Source organism: Protobothrops mucrosquamatus, unplaced genomic scaffold (genome assembly GCF_001527695.2).
Source record: "Protobothrops mucrosquamatus isolate PMUCROS unplaced genomic scaffold, P.Mucros_1.0 scaffold45, whole genome shotgun sequence".
NCBI lineage: Eukaryota > Metazoa > Chordata > Lepidosauria > Squamata > Viperidae > Protobothrops > Protobothrops mucrosquamatus.
Window position 1 is genome coordinate 3987178 of NW_015386427.1, and position 19688 is coordinate 4006865.

General features: G+C 35.7%; 2 protein-coding genes across 5 annotated transcripts in view; one reads left to right on the forward strand and one right to left on the reverse strand.

Moving 5' to 3' along the window:
• The window catches only part of DYNC1I1 (dynein cytoplasmic 1 intermediate chain 1), a 187649-nt gene extending 179280 nt beyond the window's left edge, over positions 1-8369 (forward strand). For all 4 annotated transcript variants that reach the window (XM_015811581.1, XM_015811582.1, XM_015811583.1 and 1 more), the window contains one exon: positions 7406-8369. In XM_015811581.1, coding sequence (XP_015667067.1) covers positions 7406-7516 — 111 coding nt within the window. In that variant the 3' untranslated portion in view covers positions 7517-8369. The remainder of the gene's footprint in view (positions 1-7405) is intronic.
• A 2182-nt stretch (positions 8370-10551) lies between these two features.
• Positions 10552-19688, reverse strand: part of SLC25A13 (solute carrier family 25 member 13) — a 143188-nt gene continuing 134051 nt past the window's right edge. Inside the window, exons 16-18 of the mRNA XM_015811586.2 lie at positions 12543-12701; positions 12365-12455; positions 10552-12117 (exon numbers count right to left, since the gene is read on the reverse strand). Coding sequence (XP_015667072.2) covers positions 11940-12117; positions 12365-12455; positions 12543-12701 — 428 coding nt within the window. The 3' untranslated portion in view covers positions 10552-11939. The remainder of the gene's footprint in view (positions 12118-12364; positions 12456-12542; positions 12702-19688) is intronic.

The following is a 19688-nucleotide window of genomic DNA, read 5'->3' on the forward strand; positions in this document are numbered from 1 at the left end:
CCCTCCCTCTCCCCCTTCCCCTCTCCCTTGCTCTCCCTCTCTCTTACACGATTGGCAATTTCCAGAGATGTTAATCCAGCCACATTATCAGGTGAATCTTTCCTGCCTTAGAAAATCAAGCAGCTAGAAATGACCTAATGCTACTTATTCAATATTTCTGCTTCTTATGTTCTCTGGAATCTCAAGTGGGGAAGCAGAAGCCAGAACATTTAACTTAATAGCCTCAAAGAATCTTTACTTGGTTGGTGGCTTACTTGAAGAGTAAAGTTTGACAATATCCATCTAGGATCCAGAGCCAATACATTCTAGAGGCTATAGGAAATCTTTACAGTAGATCTCAAGGCTGAATGCTTTTCTTAGAGCAACATGTATAGTAAATAGGATGATGGAAACTGTTTAGAACAAACAGTTAATAGTAATGCTCTCTTGAGATACGAGTTTTCTGAAATGATTTTGTTAAATTGAAAGATTACAAGGCTGCTGGTAAACCACACTTTAACTTTATTTGTAAGTTTCATCATAATCATTATAACCTATTTGTCTCGCTGATGCTATTGGAGGAACCAAACTAAAATTAACTCGAATTCTTTTTCGCGGTCCTTAATTAGCCAGCTTTGCAAAATCTTTTTAACTAGTTCTCTTGGAGCCACACATAATTAAGAACAGAGAATATCAAAATGAGAATGCCAAAATGCGAATTTCTGTAAAATAACATTCCTCTTTCCAAATAAAGGCTTCTTTCACTGAATATGGAGGAAAAAAATGATGAAATGGATGTGGAACCAATGCCATCCAAAACATTTTTGCATCTGAAAAACAAAACTAAAATGGCTCTTCTCCCATTTTCAATTTTGTGAAATGGTCAAAGAAATGGGGGTTGAACATTGAAAACAATGCCACAGTGCCTGCAAGTCAGTTCCTAAGGCAAAGTGCCTCCCATCCTTGAGTTTTAGAACATTCTGAAAAATAGCAAAATAATTTTGCCTTTGGAGGAAAAGAAATTGTAAGATTGTGCAAAAAAGATATCCAGCCATATCTTGCATAGGACAGTGTGAGAAATTACTTACTAGTTAGAAGCTTATTTAACACAGGAGAGTTGAAGACCATCAAGGTGGCAATGATATACAGGTAGTCCTTGACTTACAACAGTTCATTTGGTGACCATTCAAAGTTACATCATCACTGAAAAAAGTGACCTATGACTATTTTTTTTCACTTATGACCATCACAACATCCCCCATGGTCACATGATCAAATTTGAGATGCTTGGCAGATGACTCATATTTATGATGGATGCACTGTCCAGGAATCATGTGATCACCTTTTGTGACCTTCTGACAAGCCAGGTCAGTGGGGAGCCAGTTTTATTTAACAATTGTGTTACTAATATACCAACTGCAGTGATTCACTTAACAACTGTGGCAAGAAAATTCGTAAACCGGGGCAAAACACACTTAATAAATGTTTCACTTAGCAACAGAAATTCTGGACTCAATTATGGTCCTAAGTTGATGATTACCTGTAGAGTGGCTACATAAACCTAAGGGCAGAGTTTTCTCATTATTTTGTTGAGGGTTTTAAAATATTTAGCATATTGGAATTTTTAAAAAATCTTTAAACTTCTTTGGGAGTCAAGCTATATTTTTTTTTGTTTCTTCTGCCCAGAAATGATGAGAAACAAACTTCATTTTTGACCATCATCACTTAACAATTGACATTTCCTGAAATAATCAAAGGCTGGGTTGTTTTGGATTGACTATCTTGCTGTATTCCAGAATGCCCTAAGGGTTTTTTTATTGATTGATTCATTATTGACATTTCTGTGACATTTCCCTCCAAAGAGCTCTGAGTTGGATACAGCAAAAATAAGGATCAAATGATGCAGTCTTCATCTCTTTCTGAGACATTGTGCCAGATTTAAATTACCAATTTGGAAAGAATCAATTTCACCTAAGTTGATAAGAAACACACTCTTATGCAAAGGGTATCCACTTAAATTTAGTACTTTTCCTTCCCGCACCCCTGTGGGGCACAATTGACAGTTTTGCAGTCGGAAATTATATGCAAGAAGCGATACTGTTAGCAAGGTATAAATGAAATTGTATAACTTTTTCTGGAATTAATTAATTTCTGGAATTAATTTAAAAAGTACTGGAATCTTTGCCCCTCCTTAAAAGGTATATCCAGTAGAAAGATAGTTGCTCTGTGTTGCATTTTTACTTAAGTCACAAAATGGCTTTTTCTTTAGCAGGGACTTGAAAGCCTTCAGCATTTTTACTATATGTTTGTAGTGGAAGTCACTATGGCCTGGAGGAGAAGGGAAATTGCTCCCATAGTTGAATCCATGCCAGAAAGATTTGGAACACAAAGCTGTTGTGTACAATAAAGACAGTTTTCTAAGAATATAGAAAAGCAGACTGACTTATAGCTCCATTTTTGTGCGTTATGGGACAGTATTTTGTATCAGGATATCCATTTTTGAAGTATTTACATACTGCCATAGAACTAACAAAACAATAACTTTGTATGGACCAACCAATTCCAATTTATTTTAGATTATTATTGATGCTGATAGTATTATCTCTGTGTGAGCAGGCATTCATAATTATCTTTGGGGCAGTATTGCTTGCATTTCCATAAGACTCATTTTCTGTTGCTATTTTGCGCTGAAATAAATATAACATTAAAATAAAGTAAAATTATTAGTTTTAATTACTCTGCTTCCTTGGAGGAGTGCATATTACAGCTTTCTTGATTAGTTTGTGTAAATTCTCATACCTTTCCTGTGCTGGGCAGGCACCTTCGATGATATGGCTAGAGAGGTCTGGGAAATGAAGAAGGGGAATTCAATTACAGTTTCTCTTGTGCCCTGGGCTAGATCTTAATGATTTGCAAAAGGGATAAATATTTTATTTCATTCTAAATTTTATAAAAGCAGTCATCTGGGGTATTGATTCAAATTTTAATGGAGCATATACTTTTAGCATGGAGAATTTTCTAGTGGAAATCTTTAGTGGGACTGGGAAAAGGCTGTCTGAATCTCTGGAGAATTCCAACAAGTTGAGTCGCTGTAAGGCAATCTTGTTTGTTAACAATGCATTCTAGTAGTGAATGATAATCTCTTATATTGGCTAGATCAGGGTTCCCAAACCCCCGGTCCGTGGCATGCCAGCAACTGGTCTGCACAAACAAGCAAAGCCCCATCTGTGGGATGCAGGCAGCACACAAAACCACTCACTCTCTGGTCCATGGAAAAAAAGCTTTCTCCATGGAACTGGTCCATGGTGCCCAAAAGGTTGGGGCCCTCTGGGCTAGATGCTTGTATATTCTTACAGAAAAAAAGAACTTTATTATATTGAAACAATTCTTAAGTAATGAACATCAAGTTATTAGGGTAACTAACATTTCACAAAATATTAGTTTCTGGGACTAAACATTTTGCTGAAGTAGGTATTGCTTTTTTTCCCCCTCAAAAAGCATTATCGTGAACCAACACAACACCGGAAGCGATGTCATAGAAAATCCCGACAAATGTGAAGTTGCCAAAGGAGTACTGCTAATGAAGTTCATTCGACCATTAATTCAGAAGTCTGTGAAATGTTATGAAAACTCAGATGAGCCATCCATAACAAGCATCGGGGCATGCTGACTTCCGGTGTGGTGTGGTTCATGATAATGCTCGCCCGCACACTGCTAGACTTACCCAAGAACTTTTGAAGCAGTTCCATTGCGATGTTTTTGATCACCCCCCATAGCTCAGATTTGGCGCCGAGCGATTACTATTAAGGTATTTCAAACCTTGTAAGACATTACAAGAAGTCCTTCAATTTGAATGGCGATTATGTCAAAAAATAATGGAATGTTGTAGCTTTCCAATGTGTATAATAAAAGTTCTGTATCTGTGAGTGTCTGTCATTGATTATCAAATGGAGGTTTATTTCTGAATTTTAGCCTCCAGTCTATTTCAGAAAACCTTGAGGCTCCAATGGTGCCAGTGGAAGCTTTCAGTTATACGAGGGGGGACATGATAGCAGTGTTCCAATATCTCAGGGGCTGCCACAAAGAAGAGGGAGTCAAGCTATTTTCCAAGGCGCCTGAAGGCAGGACAAGAAGCAACGGATGGAAACTAATCAAGGAGAGAAGCAACCTAGAACTAAGGAGAAACTTCCTGACAGTAAGAACAATTAACCAGTGGAACAACCTGCCTCCAGAAGCGGTGAATGTTCCAACACTGGAAGTTTTTAAGAAGAGACTGGACAGCCATTTGACCTCCAAGGTCCCTTCCAACTTTATTATTATTATTATTATTATTATTATTATTATTATTATTATTATTATTATTATTATTATTATTATTATTATAATAATAATAATATGGGAGTAGGGTTAGGTAGTTTGCTTCTGAAGGAAAAGAAAAATTCAGAGAGACAAAGGGAAAGCACAAACAACTAGATTAAATAATTTGGACAAATCTTTCACTATTTTATCTTATAGAAAAGTTAGGTTTGCATGTAGAATGTATCTTAAGATCTTCCTATAATTTTTTGCCCTGCACTATAATGTTGAAAAGAGGAATCTTCTAGTCTATATCATTATTTAATATTCTTGATGTATCCATATGAAACCCACAAACTGCAGCAAGATTAACATATGCTCAAAATTGGAAAAGAAAAGACCCCCCCCTGAAGAAGAAATGCTAAACAAAATTCTATTCTGTGCGGAAATGGACAGACTGACATTAGAATTCAAAAATAAAACAGAAACAGAGTACTTTGAAATTTGGAATAAAGTGTATAATTGGTTGGATTTAAAGAGGTACACTGGGACAAAGGCTGATGATTAAGTAGATAACCTAGAAATTCTTATTTTAATATTTGTTATATCAGATAGAACCAAAAGTTATTTAACTAGGTTGTACTTTATTGAAAGAATGTGCACTGTGTAACAATGTAATAACTTAATGTAAGGTAATATTAATAGTATCGTTTAAACAGGGAAATTGTATCATGTCCAACGTGTCTTTTTTGTCTTTAATTGTAGTATGTTTAATGTGTCTTTTGTGTTTTTTAATTGTATATTCAATAAAGTTTTGTAAAAAAAATCATTATTTAATATTCTTGATGTATCCATATGAAACCCACAAACAAACTCATCTCCGGCTCCTATGAACACAAGAAAGGCCCACTGTATCAAGCCAAGGATGAGGTAATCCAGCATTCTCAACCAGATGCATATAAGAAACTCATGAACTTGGATAGGAGGGCAACAGCCCTTACAAGTCTCTCCCAAAGACTGGTCTTCTGCCATTGTTCAAATTTACTATTCGCCATTCAGGATGTAGTGCACAGTTGTTCAGCTTCTAACTATAGATACCCTGATCCTCCATGCATTTTAAAACCATAGTGATCATTGCCAAATCTGACCACTGCAAATTCCATCGTTTAACCATTTGTTGTGTAAAAAAGTCCTTTTACTGGTTATTATTAATCTTATATCCTGTCATGTCCTCCCTGATCAATTTTTGTTCCAAGTTTGCTTATTATCACTTATTCATGAATAAGTATTTGGTGCTTCCCCAATAATTTTGTCTTATCTCTTCTGCCTTTCTTTTCCTAATATTGTTCTCTTACATTATCCAATCACCTCCTGAATCTCTGTCTCTTCCTATCTCATTTGTTCCCAGCCCCTTTCTCAACTTTATTTATTTTGAGATGATTTGGAAATGAAGTTATTGACACTTAGCTTTGCGTTATATGAAGTCAAAAGAAATCCTTGTTATTCTAAAAGTACATATAGAAATGTACAACTAAGCTTGTGAAAAGCCTGTGAAATTTGTGTCCTCTGAACTAAATCTTTTAAATACTTCTTAATGTCACTAACATTTAATTATTGTAATCTGAGATATTCCTTTATTTTATAATCTCTGATATTATGTTAATGGAAAGTTGCTAGGAACATTGCTAGGTTTAATGGCCGACAGGTAATGAAAAGAACATACAGATAAGGTGTATACTGTACCTAATGTCTTCCAACAGTTTCTTTCTCTCACAAGCATCCAGGAGAAACTATAGACTTAATATTCAACCATAAAAGAGCATGATTGATATAAATTCATTGTTTCTTGCCTCAGCAGCTTTAAGATGTGTGGATATCGCCTCCCAGACTACCCTGAGCCAGCCTGAAACCTGCTTCAGTCTCAAATGCTATTCTAAATCTTAGTTATGAAAATATACACTGAGAAACCACTTCAATTTTGTTTTGCATTCTCAAAAATTGTAACTGGCTAGATAGCAGGGATTTTCTTGGTCTGCCCTTTGAAGCATCATAGGGATCGGATATTTAGGCATGGTTTTAAGTAGTGAACCAGTGTTTGAAGGTTATCTTTTTAGTTTGCTTTCGGCTTAGAGTAATATATAAAAGCAGGGGAACATAATTTGTTCAAGGCTTTCTAATTTCTTTTTTGTTTTCCTTTGCCATTTTGAGTTTGAACAAAGCTACTTAAGATATTTGTTTAGCAACAACAGGTGTAGAATTCAACAGATAAATTTGACTTGTTTGCAACACTGATTCTGGCTTGTTCAGCCTGATATGGAAATATTGCACTGGAACCAAAAAGTCTGATCGTAATTTATAGTCATGTAAACAGAGATGCACACTGTGCCCTAGAGTTGGGCACAACCGGAGAGTTTTCTGGTATGACAATTCTAGGATTCTTTTGGGGCATACATAAACCAAGTGAACTAAAGCAGGTGTAGACTGCTTTTAACTCCTGACACACACAAACCCACAAAGCTCTTTAACTAATTGCTTTAGCTATGCCAACCATTTATTTATGCATGGTAGTTTTTAGTTTCAAATTATTGAATTATCTCCTTTGTTCATCTCTTTCTTTGTTGGTTGAAAACCAGGCAGACTTAATGAAGTCAGCTGTTGTTGGAGAAAGTGGAAGGTTGATGCATTTGTCAAAAACGTCCTTGAAAACTGGCCATCAGATGCAGTTGTTACCAATCTGGCTTCTCCACTTAGGCCCATATTTTGTAATGTGGAAATTGCAAACATTTAGATTACTTTAGGAAATCATATGTTGCCATCACAGGACATCCAGGCTACTCATGGTCACTCATTAAAATGTAAAGTTTTTTGGACTTCCTTCAAGTTTATAGAGGGGGAAATTCTTTTGATTTCAAATTCACATTTAGGTAGGTGATATTGTGTCCTCGTAAAAAGGAATCAATCCTTCCCTCTCAGATACTGAAACTGGTTGTCCAAATTTTCTAGGTTTTACAGCTCCAAACAATAATTGCCCTTAATGATGATTACAACCATAAACTGTTGCTTTGAAACTTTTTAATTTTTTTTTCACACACTGAAACTATATATACCTCTCATTTATTTATCCTTACAGCTTGCTGTCCCTCACAGTGATGAATGGACTCGCTTTGCGCGCACTTTGGTAGAGATCCGGGCCAACAGAGCTGACAGTGAAGAAGAAGGCACCATGGAAATAGCTGCTTAGAAGGAAGTCTAATTCTTCCCTCCTATCTGTTGATGAAATCTTCATTGAGCATTAGTTCAGTACACTGTTGCTAGCAGTGTTTCTGCCAGCATTACTCATGAGGTTCTTTCCTACTAATCATGCTGTGCGTAGTAGCCTGGAAGTATTCAAATAGTTTCATCTCATGTTTCTTCTAGCAAAAGTTATAAATAAGAAAAAAAGAAACACAAGGAAGGTTTGTTGCTGCCTAGTTGATTAGTAATTGCAATAAGCAGTTAAAAAACTCCTAGGTAAACTTGGGCTCACAACCTTTTTTTGGGGGGGGGGCAATCCAGGTAAATCTGTATGAAGTCAGATTATGATTGGATGCAGATGTGATGTGCTTTGTGACCTAGGACTGGGCCAAAGATTTTAGATGTGGTGTTTCACATGGTGACTTACATAATGAATGGATTATGTACTGTATCAATACTATATAAATATGGCTAATCATTACTGGTTGCGGTCTGCATGGAACATATTTATTTGAAAGCAGTAAAGCATATGTATAATGAATCAACATGCATTGCCTTCCCATGCATGCTGGAATAATCTTGAATTCCAAAATAACAATTACAGGAAGTCACTTTGTAATAAAATGGTATTTGTAATAAGCTGAATAAATCAAACTTTAGAAATACCTGTGATTTCCTGGCAGTTTAATATTTCATGTTGGTCACAGATATTTGTTACAAATCAATAGTAACCATCTGAATTGGGCTGCAATTGCTGTTACTACTAAGTCAATGTTGCAAAGTGTGCTGTAGCCATGTGTTACTGTTTTTGTATTAAACTTATCTCTAACAGTATTGAGAGTATTTGAATAAAGAGGCTTATATAGTTGTAATATGGCTCTTTTTTTGCTTTTCTTCAGAAAAGAAATCAAATTCATTCTTACAGATTAAAATGCTTCCAATGTTCCTCTAATGCCACCCTTAGGAACCAACCTGCATGGAAATTATTATTATTATTATTATTTTGTAACAAGGCTTGGTGATTAGATGTAGTTTTTTTCAACATAATGCTTCCATAAATCCTGTGAAAATGTACAGGGTTGGCTCAAGATAATTTGCTGCATGAAAAGAACTCCTCCCGCCCCAAGTACATTTCATTCTCAGAAACCAATTACTTCAAACTACTTCAAACTAATGTGACAGAATTCTTTTCTTCATCTAAGTTAGAGCAAGTACTAGCTAAGTTAGAGCAAGTACTAGCTCATATCTTCCAATATGACGAAACAGGAAACTGTCTTTCGTCTTACTTGTAAGCTACCCAGCACTTCCATTTTAGCTGAGTAATGGCCTAATAGTTGAGCCATCTCAGAAAAACCAAGCCTTACACTTTTAAGATTGTCTTGATGGTTGTAATCATGTTCAGAGTATTTGAGTGAACTACACTTGCCTCCTGCTTCAGAGTTTGGCCATAACCTGAACCCACTATGTGTCTCATTCTAAAATTGATGTTTTGACCTTGAGACATATGTTCTGAATCAAGATCTCATCCCTGATCTACTTGGACTGGTATGCAGGAAACATGTTTTCTTTTTCAGATCCTTATTTGACACATGCATTTGAAAAGCCTTTCTTCACCATTCATGCATTTTCATGTAGAAGGCATATCCAGTCAATGAAAATATATGTTTGCTCCAAAATTGCAAAGTATCAGCTCAGAAAAGAACTTATCAAGTCTTCTGTTGTTGTAATCAAAATTTTAAATCAGTATAAACTGCAGCATCAGAACCACACTTTAGGTTATAATTTTTGAATAATTTGAACTTGCAAATGGTTTTATTGAAAGCTTAAAAAATTAAGAATAAAAAGCACTGCAAGTCTCTGTCTAGTGGTAGACCCATTTTGTACTGATACTCTAGAAAAGTAGAATAGGCTGACAGATTTGCCAGTAGCAAATAAGAGCTCAGCTTCCAATAGTTTTTTTTTCCATATTAGTTCTCAACAGATGTGGGACCACATGAAGAATTATATCTTTATATAATGGAACACTACAACCTGTTTTAGATATTTTGGTTTCAAGAAAAGACAAATTGTGCTGTGGAAAATCAGCAACTTGCTGTTAAATTTCAGTGGTATAATTTTAAGGATGCAGGAGTTTTAGAAAGTAGCCCTTGGGGCACAGATTTTTCCACCTTATATAGTTCAAATTCCTCATCTGGCCTGCAGAGAAAATATAACAGCACAGTTATGCATATTTGCAACTACTAGGAAAGTACTTGTGAAGTTGGGTTTTTCTGCCCATACCTCTCAATTCTTAAAGATTATGTGATCAAATTGTATGGTTCTAATATTCCAAGAATCATAGACTGAAAATTAAAAATGAGAAATCTGAAGGTGTCCAACATTTTCACTTTGGAATCTATTGGAAGGAATTTTTAAATTATTTTATAAGAGTTTGGGTACATTTGTGCTGTATGACCATGTAATTTAAAAGTTATACATATCCACTATTTGAAGAGATGAACAACCCCTACACAGAAATAGTTGCTAAGTTAGAATTACAAAAAAGTGTTATTTTAGTACACAAGCATATAGGTGCGCACGCACACAAACGTACATGTTGGGGATTGTTCTCAATTATTTTTACTCATCCAGAATATATGTGTGTACGACTTCTGGATTGGAGACTACATTCCAAAAAGTAATGGACTTAAATTTATATTTAACTTTCTAGATTTAGAATCACAGCAACATTACATATTGAAATCTCTTATGACATAAGGCAATGTTGTATCCCCTTTCTGCTTCCAGTTGAATGCTGTACCATCTCCGGGATTTCTTTTCCAAATCCCACATAACTTACATAAGGAAATGAGACCATGGACAGAGCTACAAGCACACAATTCTATGCAAGGAGATCTGAGTGGATCATTTTCGAAGTAACTGAACAGGCAAAATATTTGTTTTGGTTGTTATTATTTAAAAATCTTTTAATTCAATAAAATTGATAACTTTCACACAAGTATTTTCTAGTTACAACACAGCAATTAAGGCAAACACCATTAATCCAGTGCTCAAATTCTTTTATTGCGTTTATTTAAACAAGCAGCAGTTACTCTTAAGTGCATTACATAAAAAATATTCCAAATATTAGTAGGGGCAAATTCCAGACCCGTTGGCTGTAGCCTCCATTCAAATCAATGCAGCAAAGCATGGAAAATGATTGAGAGCATACAACACTATCTGCTGGTGGCTCTTGTGAAATATCATTGTGGAGAATAATAGGGCTACATTCTTCCACAATTTTCATAAATTATGGAAATCTACATTTCTTTCCCAGGTTTATCTAGTCATAATTTTCTCAGCAGGAATGTAATTTTCTTAACATTTGTTTAAGTTACAAAACACATTGCCCATCAAAGCTCTATAACAGTGTTTCTCAATCCTTCAATTCCCAGAGTTCTCCAGCCAGCCTTACTGGCTGGGGAATTCTGGGAGTTGATCCTCACTCATCTTAAAAGTTGCCAAGATTGAGAAACATTGCTCTATAATATAATTCAGGAATGCAATGTATGTAAAATACATTTTCAGAATTAGGTACGGCTCATACTGATACATTTTGAATCCTATTGAAGCTAGACTGAATATGTAATCAATGCATAATCTGATGTTTAAATAATTCTTCATATAATATCATGATCTCTGTTGCATATAAGAAAATCCTAGATACATACATACATATATGTATGTGAGCACACATCTTAATGTGTATGCATATACTGTATACACACACACACATACACCTTATGTAAATGTATACAAGAGTATATCCAACAGAGCCATACAGTTTGTTTTGAAAGCAAGTAGTTGCTTTGGAATACCTGAAGGCATGAATTTATCATTCTTTAAACCAAAGATATATTTCCAGGTACTGTCTGGTATCAGTACAGGGCAACTGCATGATCCCAGAAAAAGCAACAGCTGTTTTAAGCCATTGGAGATGGGCTACATTCACATATTTGTACAGTAAAGCATATTTTTGCCTTTGAATGTGAAGTGCTGCTCAGCCATGATACCCACTTAAACAGTCATAATGCAGAATATCTTCATCTGATGCCAAAGGCCATATCCTACCATTCCAACATTCCCTGCTTGCCCACCAACAAGAAAAATAATTAAGTATGAATCAGCCCAAGTACATTCACAATTCCAAGTATAAGTAATGGCAGAGGGGGAAATACATTCATGGGTCCAAATTAACAACTATTTTAGCAGAAACGTCACAGTGATCTGACACAGGAAGCACAAATGTACATCTAAAGTGGAAAAATGGGGAAGGAAAAGAAATTTCTAGATAAGGATTCGGTGAGACAGAAAAACTAAAAGATTAAAGTATAAAGATTGATCAGATACATGGGTCTTTTGCCAACCATTATTTATAAGTATGTTTTGGCTTATAATGCCGTTCTAGAGGTAGGAGATATTGATGTAAACCGAGGTAAGTAAAGTCCAAATTTACTTTCAATTCCTGCAAATGTGGCAACAGCCAGTTTGTAACCCCCAACATGGTCAGGGTTAGGTGCAGGAAGGGTGATTCTAGATTTAAGCACTGGTTCAGATCCTGCTGGCTTTCTGCAATCCAAAAAAATAAAATAAAAAAAATTAATGCAGCCTTTAAACAAAATATCTTTGAAAACAAAACATTTATGTAACCCAAGCCCATTTTTCTCTATCTTCTTACTAGTGATCCATAATCCCAGATCATAATGTAATTTCAATATTCACTTTGAAGTCCGGAAGTATGCTTTTGCTCTTTGATAGCATATTGATTGTCTGGATCTCTCCCACTAAAGCAAATTAGTTAATTTAAGGTACTTACACTCCTCCAAAATCAACGTAGAACCATCGCTGCAGTAGCTCATATGTCACCAGGGTTACTCCAAATTGAGGGGATGAACGAAATACCCTAGCTGAAAAATAAAATGAAAACATAATCATATTAACATTCAGGCTTACAGAACCACCCTCATCCCTTAATAAATCCCCTCAATTGTTACCTGTAGCTCCTTTCCAAAAAGCCCTTGGACCTTCTTCTCTTAAGATCTTTCCAAAGCAATCAATGACACCACTGTAAGTTGTTTGTCCTGCCCTGGCCGCTACCTGTAACCTTGTCTTTATCACATCTGCAGGGGTCACTAAAGATGCAGCAGGCATTCCTTAAGAAAAACGAGAGGAGAGGAAACCATTTTCAAAGAAGTCACTTGCATTCTCAGTTGAATGCAATTCCACATGATTCACTTAAGAGTTTTGACAAGCAAAGTTCACATTTTAATAAAGCTTGTTTTTTTTTTTTAAAGGAAGCCATCTATTAAATTCCCAGTGGAGAATTTAAGAGAGAAGAGAGAGGGAGAAAAATATATTCTAATACACCAGCAAGACTGAGTCCAAATAAATAAGTTTTTGCATTACTTCTAAAGATGCCTAATGTGTAAGAAATCTCTAAATATTAAAGAACTTAATATAATGTTGAATAATATATCAAACCTTTGGAATTTGATTATGAAAAGTTGTGATTTTATCAAGCACAGAGAGTGGCTAAAATAATTATTTTGAGAAATTGAAAAGTGAAATTATTCGATGTCTAGGAATGATCGTCAGGTATATGTGAACTGTTTTGGAAAAGACAATATTTTGTACTAATCAAAAGATGCAACAATATGTGTTATTATGTCAGAGATTGTGTGATATCTTACAATAATGTTTTATATTGTTAATATTATAGCAGTATATTCATTAGTAAACCAGTGACTATTGATAAACATTAAATCTAGTGTACATTGTGTTTTGGTTTTTTTGTTTCTTTTTTCTTCTTAGTTTGTACTTCTAACTATTGCTCTTTACCTCTTCCCCCAATGCCTAAAACGTGGGGAATGTCTTCCAGAAAAGATAATTGTAGCACTAATCACAAACCCTTTTACCAAACCATTTACCAGCCACTGATCAAAAGCAAAATAGGCAGCCCTTCCTAAGAAAGTGGGGTTGATGAGTAAAGAAAGCACTTTGAAATGCTCCTGGATCTCAAGATTTCTCTTGCATGGTTAGAAAAATTGGTTCAAGCCAATTCTTGTGGATGGTAAATTCTGCTGGTTTTTGAACATAAAATATTCAAATGTCACATTTCTCTTCCATTGACAATAGAAAATTCAGGAGAATTTTTTGCTTCTTTCCTCCCTTTCCATCTGAATATGATTGTGATTAATATTTTTTGTATCTTTTTGTTTGCCTCAACCAAGTGAAAATATTTGTGAAGTGAGGGAAAAAGAAATAAATTGGCATTTCTTTATCCTGCGTGTTGAACTTATACAATGTATTGAGGAAATAGCGCATTTGGCTGTATTTTTAATTAGTGAATAAGAAATACTTAGAGCATATTTAAACTAGCAAACAGTATAAGTTGTGGAGTTTTAAAATAAGACTCTTCTGTGGTTTCTGTTTTTTGATCATTTGCGCAAAGTCCTGAAAATCAGGACTTTTCTCCACCTTGCTTCCTAATTTAGGTATGCAGCTTGTTAGATGTCTGGAATGAAAAAGAAAGTTGTACATAGCAACATGTTTTCCAACTCAAAAAGTATTAAAATTCAATTGTGTTTTGTATTCCTGCAACCAGACACATATATTTTAACATCAAACATTGTCTGTAAGGTCTTGCTGGAAGACTATTGCTGGCAGATAAACAACAGAAAGCAACAAAGATTTAAATGATGGCAGTGGACTTGATCCCTCAACCAGTTTCTATGTAGCATGTCAATGGAAGGCAAAAAGCACATCGTATCTAATAACTTTAGAATGCCAATCAACATTTTTTGAAAATAAATATAATGGAATTTGCCATATTTAGAACTGAATAGGGAGGGGAAATAAAAAATAGAAGATTGTACAGTATTACGAAAACACTGTCTCTTCTTATTTTATTACTTTTCCATTCTGCAGCACTTCCAAACCAATGTGGTCAGACAAAGATGCATAAATCTCCTTTGCTTTTTTCCCCTCCTTCTTCTCTCTAAAGCTTAATAATTCTGTAACAGTTTTCATCCAAACCACTATGGTTTGGCTCCAGAACACAATCTCACTTTTTTTAGTAGACTGCTTTGAAAGAGATGTAAAAGTGTGTGTTTATCACTAAAATAAGAACTGCTTCTCCAGTCTCCAAAACCAAAAGGGAGAAAGAAGAAGGTATTGTGACTTTTCATATTTAAAGTCTGAGAGATGTACACTCTTTTTATGTGCAAGAAACTTTGCTCTTAAACTTTTCCACAAGTAATCATTCTGGCTTACACTTAACAGAAGCTGGACCTTTACAATTTGTTAATACTTGAAAATACAGCAAGCCATATGGATGCACATATATTTGTTCATAGAAATGGTGCCATCATGTAAATGTGATTGGGGTGAGAGTTAGCTGATGTCCACAAATGTTTCCAAGACATTCCCCTTGTAGAAATAAGCAAGGGCAAATTATTAGCTTTGTGAAGCAATGGCCAGTTTTGTTTTCTGCTGAGTTACAATTACATCTATCATAAGGAATTCCACAATTCCTTATGGAATTGTGGAACCAGGAGTTTTCAAGTACCATTTAACTGTATTGTTTTTAATTGACTTTTATCCCTTTAAAACAGACATTACATAGAGAACTAAAAGCATATTAAAAAAAAACCCAGTCCTAACCCCCCAAATAAACTTCTTTTTTCACAACTGCTGGAGAATGCAAATAAGTGTTCATCTATCTATACATACATATCTATGGTATATATGACACTTCAGTTTATATTATCATTTTATTTCTTTTTACATAAAATTTCCCATGACTTTTAAATGTTTAGGCCTCCTTTCCACCTATCTAATTTTATACTGAATAGCAGAGTCAAGACATATTCTAAAGAGTGGTGGTGGGTTCAATAGAAAGTAACCTGAAATGGAAAAATAGAGAATGCATGGGACAAAATCCACATTATAAATACTGGTAACAAATGATAATGAGAGACTGTTTCAGTGGTTGGAGTTCAAAGAGAATGATTGTATTTGCAATAATTTAACAAAGGACAAAGAAAAAATGCTACAAAATTACACAAAAGCTTGGGTTTCACATATAGGATGCATGGCTCGAAATCTTTTTATTTTTTCACATAATTTACCCAGCTTTAAAATCCACTGTATTTTGACTAAATATGTGAATTTTTTAAAAAAAGTTATTTTGATGGTTCAAGTATTTAAAAACTGAATTGGAAGGTGTATGAATTGTATATCTTTTCTGTATTATAAAATTATTAGTGGATATGGAAAAGGACAAATCAAAGATGTATGTAAAATAGTACATGCTCTTAACTACTAATTATTACATTAATGGTATATTCCAAACAGCTTCTTAAAGGTGACAGATTGTGATCAAGAAACCTATCTTCAAATCCCACTCTGATTATGGGATTCGGTAGGTAACCATTTCATCAACTACCTTCACTGAGCTACTGTGAGAATATTTGAAATGTTGTGGAGAGATGGTTCCTTACTGGTGTCTTCCAACTCCAATCCAATCCATGATGATAAATTCACTGACAAATCTTGGGTAAAAGTTTGGTTTTCCTTTTAAGCAACAGCATGAGTCAAGAAAAGCAGTGGTATCTTGTATCACTTTAACTGCTAGAGCCAACAGTAGATAAACTAGGCATCAGTCAAAAAGCCTATTTGGCTGCATAGAACATTCTATGTAACAGACTCAAACAGTGATTCTTAACTTTGGTAACTTCAACATGCACGGACTTCAACTCCCAGAATTGAAGCTGGGTGGGGAATTCCAGGAGTTGTACCCTAACACATCTTCAAGTTGCCAAGATTGAGAAATATTGCTCTAGATTTTGAGTACAAAAACCTGCCAATTAAAAAATAACAGAGACAATCTAGTATTCCAGAAATATCCAGGAGTTAATGCCTGCTATTTCAGAAATGAGCAAACAAAAATCTTTCTACTGAATTTTTCCATTTAGAATACAGAATGCAAAATGTTCAAGAAAACATGTTTTTGAGGGCAGTGGGTGACACGATGCCAAAAAGAAATCCTGTTTTCTGATGATTCTATGATTCCCTTTAGCAGAATCACAGCAGGACAGAAAAAAAGTATTTTCTGTTTTCCTTTTCATTCCATGCAAAAGAGGTATGGTTTCTCCATAGCCATTATATTTCTATTATTTATCATAATAACAGTTTTTCCTTTCTGAACCCATTAGAATGCAGCATTTCAAATATACTGTCTCAAAGTAGCTCACCTACTGTTACTTATACATGATAACAATGACCACAACTTTTTTCATTTTATATATAACTTTTTTCTTCCTTCCCATACAACACAAAGTCACTAAATTCACTGTCATTGATTGTACCCCTTCTCCTTCTTGACACATATTTGGATCCTATCATTAATTGATATTTAAATATTTGCTAAGGTTTTACAGGTGAAAAGTCTTTTTCAGTCAATTTTCCCCCTTCTACTCATTGCCTATATTATTTCAACATTTATTTTATTCAAGCATTCAGACCATTATTCCGTATGTGCACCAGAAGCCTAGTGGATTCTGAACACAAATTCAGTTTTTGATTTCAAGATATATAGATATATCCATCCTATCACAATCCTGGAAATCAATAAAAAGTGCCCCTTTTTGCATCACCTCTCAGTATGGCTGACAAGAGCATGCAGATGGTTATATTACTGGTGGGCAAGTGAAAGAAAATGCAGCAGAACAAATTGGGGTAAGAAGAAAGGGGCTTCAAGGATGTCAACAAGTACAGCACAACAGGTAGGGTGGATTATTCCTGAAACGACCATATTACATTGCACAGCAGTAGGCGATAGCTGACGTTAGCTGATCACCAAGAGCTAAGCAGGGTCAGACCTAATTCCCAATTGATTGGAGAACCATGAGGATATTACAAATATCCTGTAGGCTAGACTGGAAAATCTATATAAAAAAACCTATGCTGTAAAAGGCAATGATAAAATACCTAGAGCTGTCAATAACAATTACCTGGCTGTCTCCACACAGTTATCAGAAGCAGAGCTCAAGGAATTTTTTACCTTTTCAACACTACCACATACTAGACCTCTTTTCCTTAAATACACATAAATCTTCTAAAATACCATGCTTATTTATCTGTTGATACATTATCATGTGGCCCAGAAGTCTATAGTTCATATTATATTTCGTCCAAAGACATATCTTATTATGCAGCATGGTTTAACTGACATATAAGAAGATAATAGATGATAGAGAGAAGACAGATAGGTAGGTAGGTAGGTAGGTAGATAGATAGATAGGTGAGAGAGAAAGAGAAAGAATAGACAGGCAGACAATATGATTATGGCTGATGATGTTAAATTATAATATATACAGACATATTCATCAGCTTATAAGGTAAGCTCTTTATGCAGAAGTGGCAAAATGCAATAAAAACAGTACGCTGAAGAAATTAAAGCTGTGAAAAGGGATGGAAAAATATAGATTCAGTTTTCACCAATAACATTCACTATACATCTCTATCTTTCTAAACTTTTCATGCATTTTCTCTATATGATCAATGTATTTTTTCAATCTACTTTTTGTATTGATTACTCACTTTTGTATTCAATTTATATTAATTTAACACATTCATTCTTAACTATGTATTTATGTTTTATTTATTTTATTGCAATTTCTTTGTTTGATTGTTGTTGGTCATCCAGAGTTATGGGAGTCAGATGGGATAGAACTTTAATAAATAATACTTAAATACCCCTTTTTTGTTTCTTCTGATGTATATTTCATTGCCATGTAACAAAACTGGTATTTGCTTCTAAATATTAATAAATATTTATGTAGTATATATAATATAGTAAATAAATAATCTCAGTAAATATGTCACCAAGATACAAAAATCATATTTGTACTCCAAGGGTTTTCTTTTCTGATTTTTGTATAACCTGCAATAATTCATTCATAATTTTCTTGTCAAACAAAACTACTTTTATATTTGATATATTAATTTCCCAACCCATACTCCTCATTGCATCATGCAATCTATGTAATAGTTGCTGCAAATTATTCAGGTTTTCAACTAACAACACATCATTTGTATTCCTCACCATAAACATTACCATATTTATTTATAAATACATTAAACAACTAAGGAGATTCCATCCATTGTTTTACTTCCTATTCCAGACATGTCAAACACAATGCCCGTGGTAGGAAGTTGGCGAAAAGGCTTTTTATTCTTTCTCTAGAGAATACATTTCCTACCTCGCTCTCCCTCTTCTTAGCTTGTCTCTCCAGAAAAGAGAAAATAAAATCTTCTTCCCCCAGTCAATCTCCTCTTCCCCTTTAAAAATCTCTCCCCAAGAGCCCCACCCCATCGCCAGCCACTGCAGAGGCCGCCTGAGCTCCCGACCTCTCTGCCGAATTCGCAGAGCTCCGGCAAAGCCTCCCAGCCAGCGCCGATCCCCCCCATTCCCCTCTCCGCTACACTTCCTTCCTTCTCATCTCTTTCCTTCCTTAACGCTCAGGAAGGGGTGATGGGAAGGGGAGAGATTGCCACCGCTGCCATGTTGCTGCCGATCTTGCTATCCCGGGCGGGGGGGGGGGTCTGTGCCGGTGAAAGGGATGCCTCGTGGCTTCGAGACAGGAAGTGCTGGTGGGGGGGTTGGCTCTGATCTACAACCTGGTTGTGTCCATCAAAGCCAGAATGCGCTCAGCCTTAAATCCACGGGGCAGCCCCGCCTTGCCCCCTGGTGTGCACGCAGGTGGAATCCGGTGTCCCTGCTGGCTGTCTTGCCCTGCAAGCTGATTTCATCCAGGATGCCAGCACTGGCCATCTCCTGTGTGCACCCGGGGGGCAGGATAAAGGCGGTGGGTCAGCTCCAGTGGATCTTAGGCTGAGCGCGTTCTGGGTTTGATGGACGCAACCAGGTTGTAGATCAACACGACCCCCCCCACCAGCACTTCCAGCCTCACAGCCACAAGGCATCCCTTTCAACGGGACCGCCCCTGCAGGCCCACATGGTATAGGAATGGCCGGCAGCAGCATGTTAGTGTTGGCAATCTCTTCCCCTCCCATCACCCTTTCCTGAGTGTGGGGGAAGGAAAGAGATGACAAGGCAAAGGAAGGAATGGAGGGAG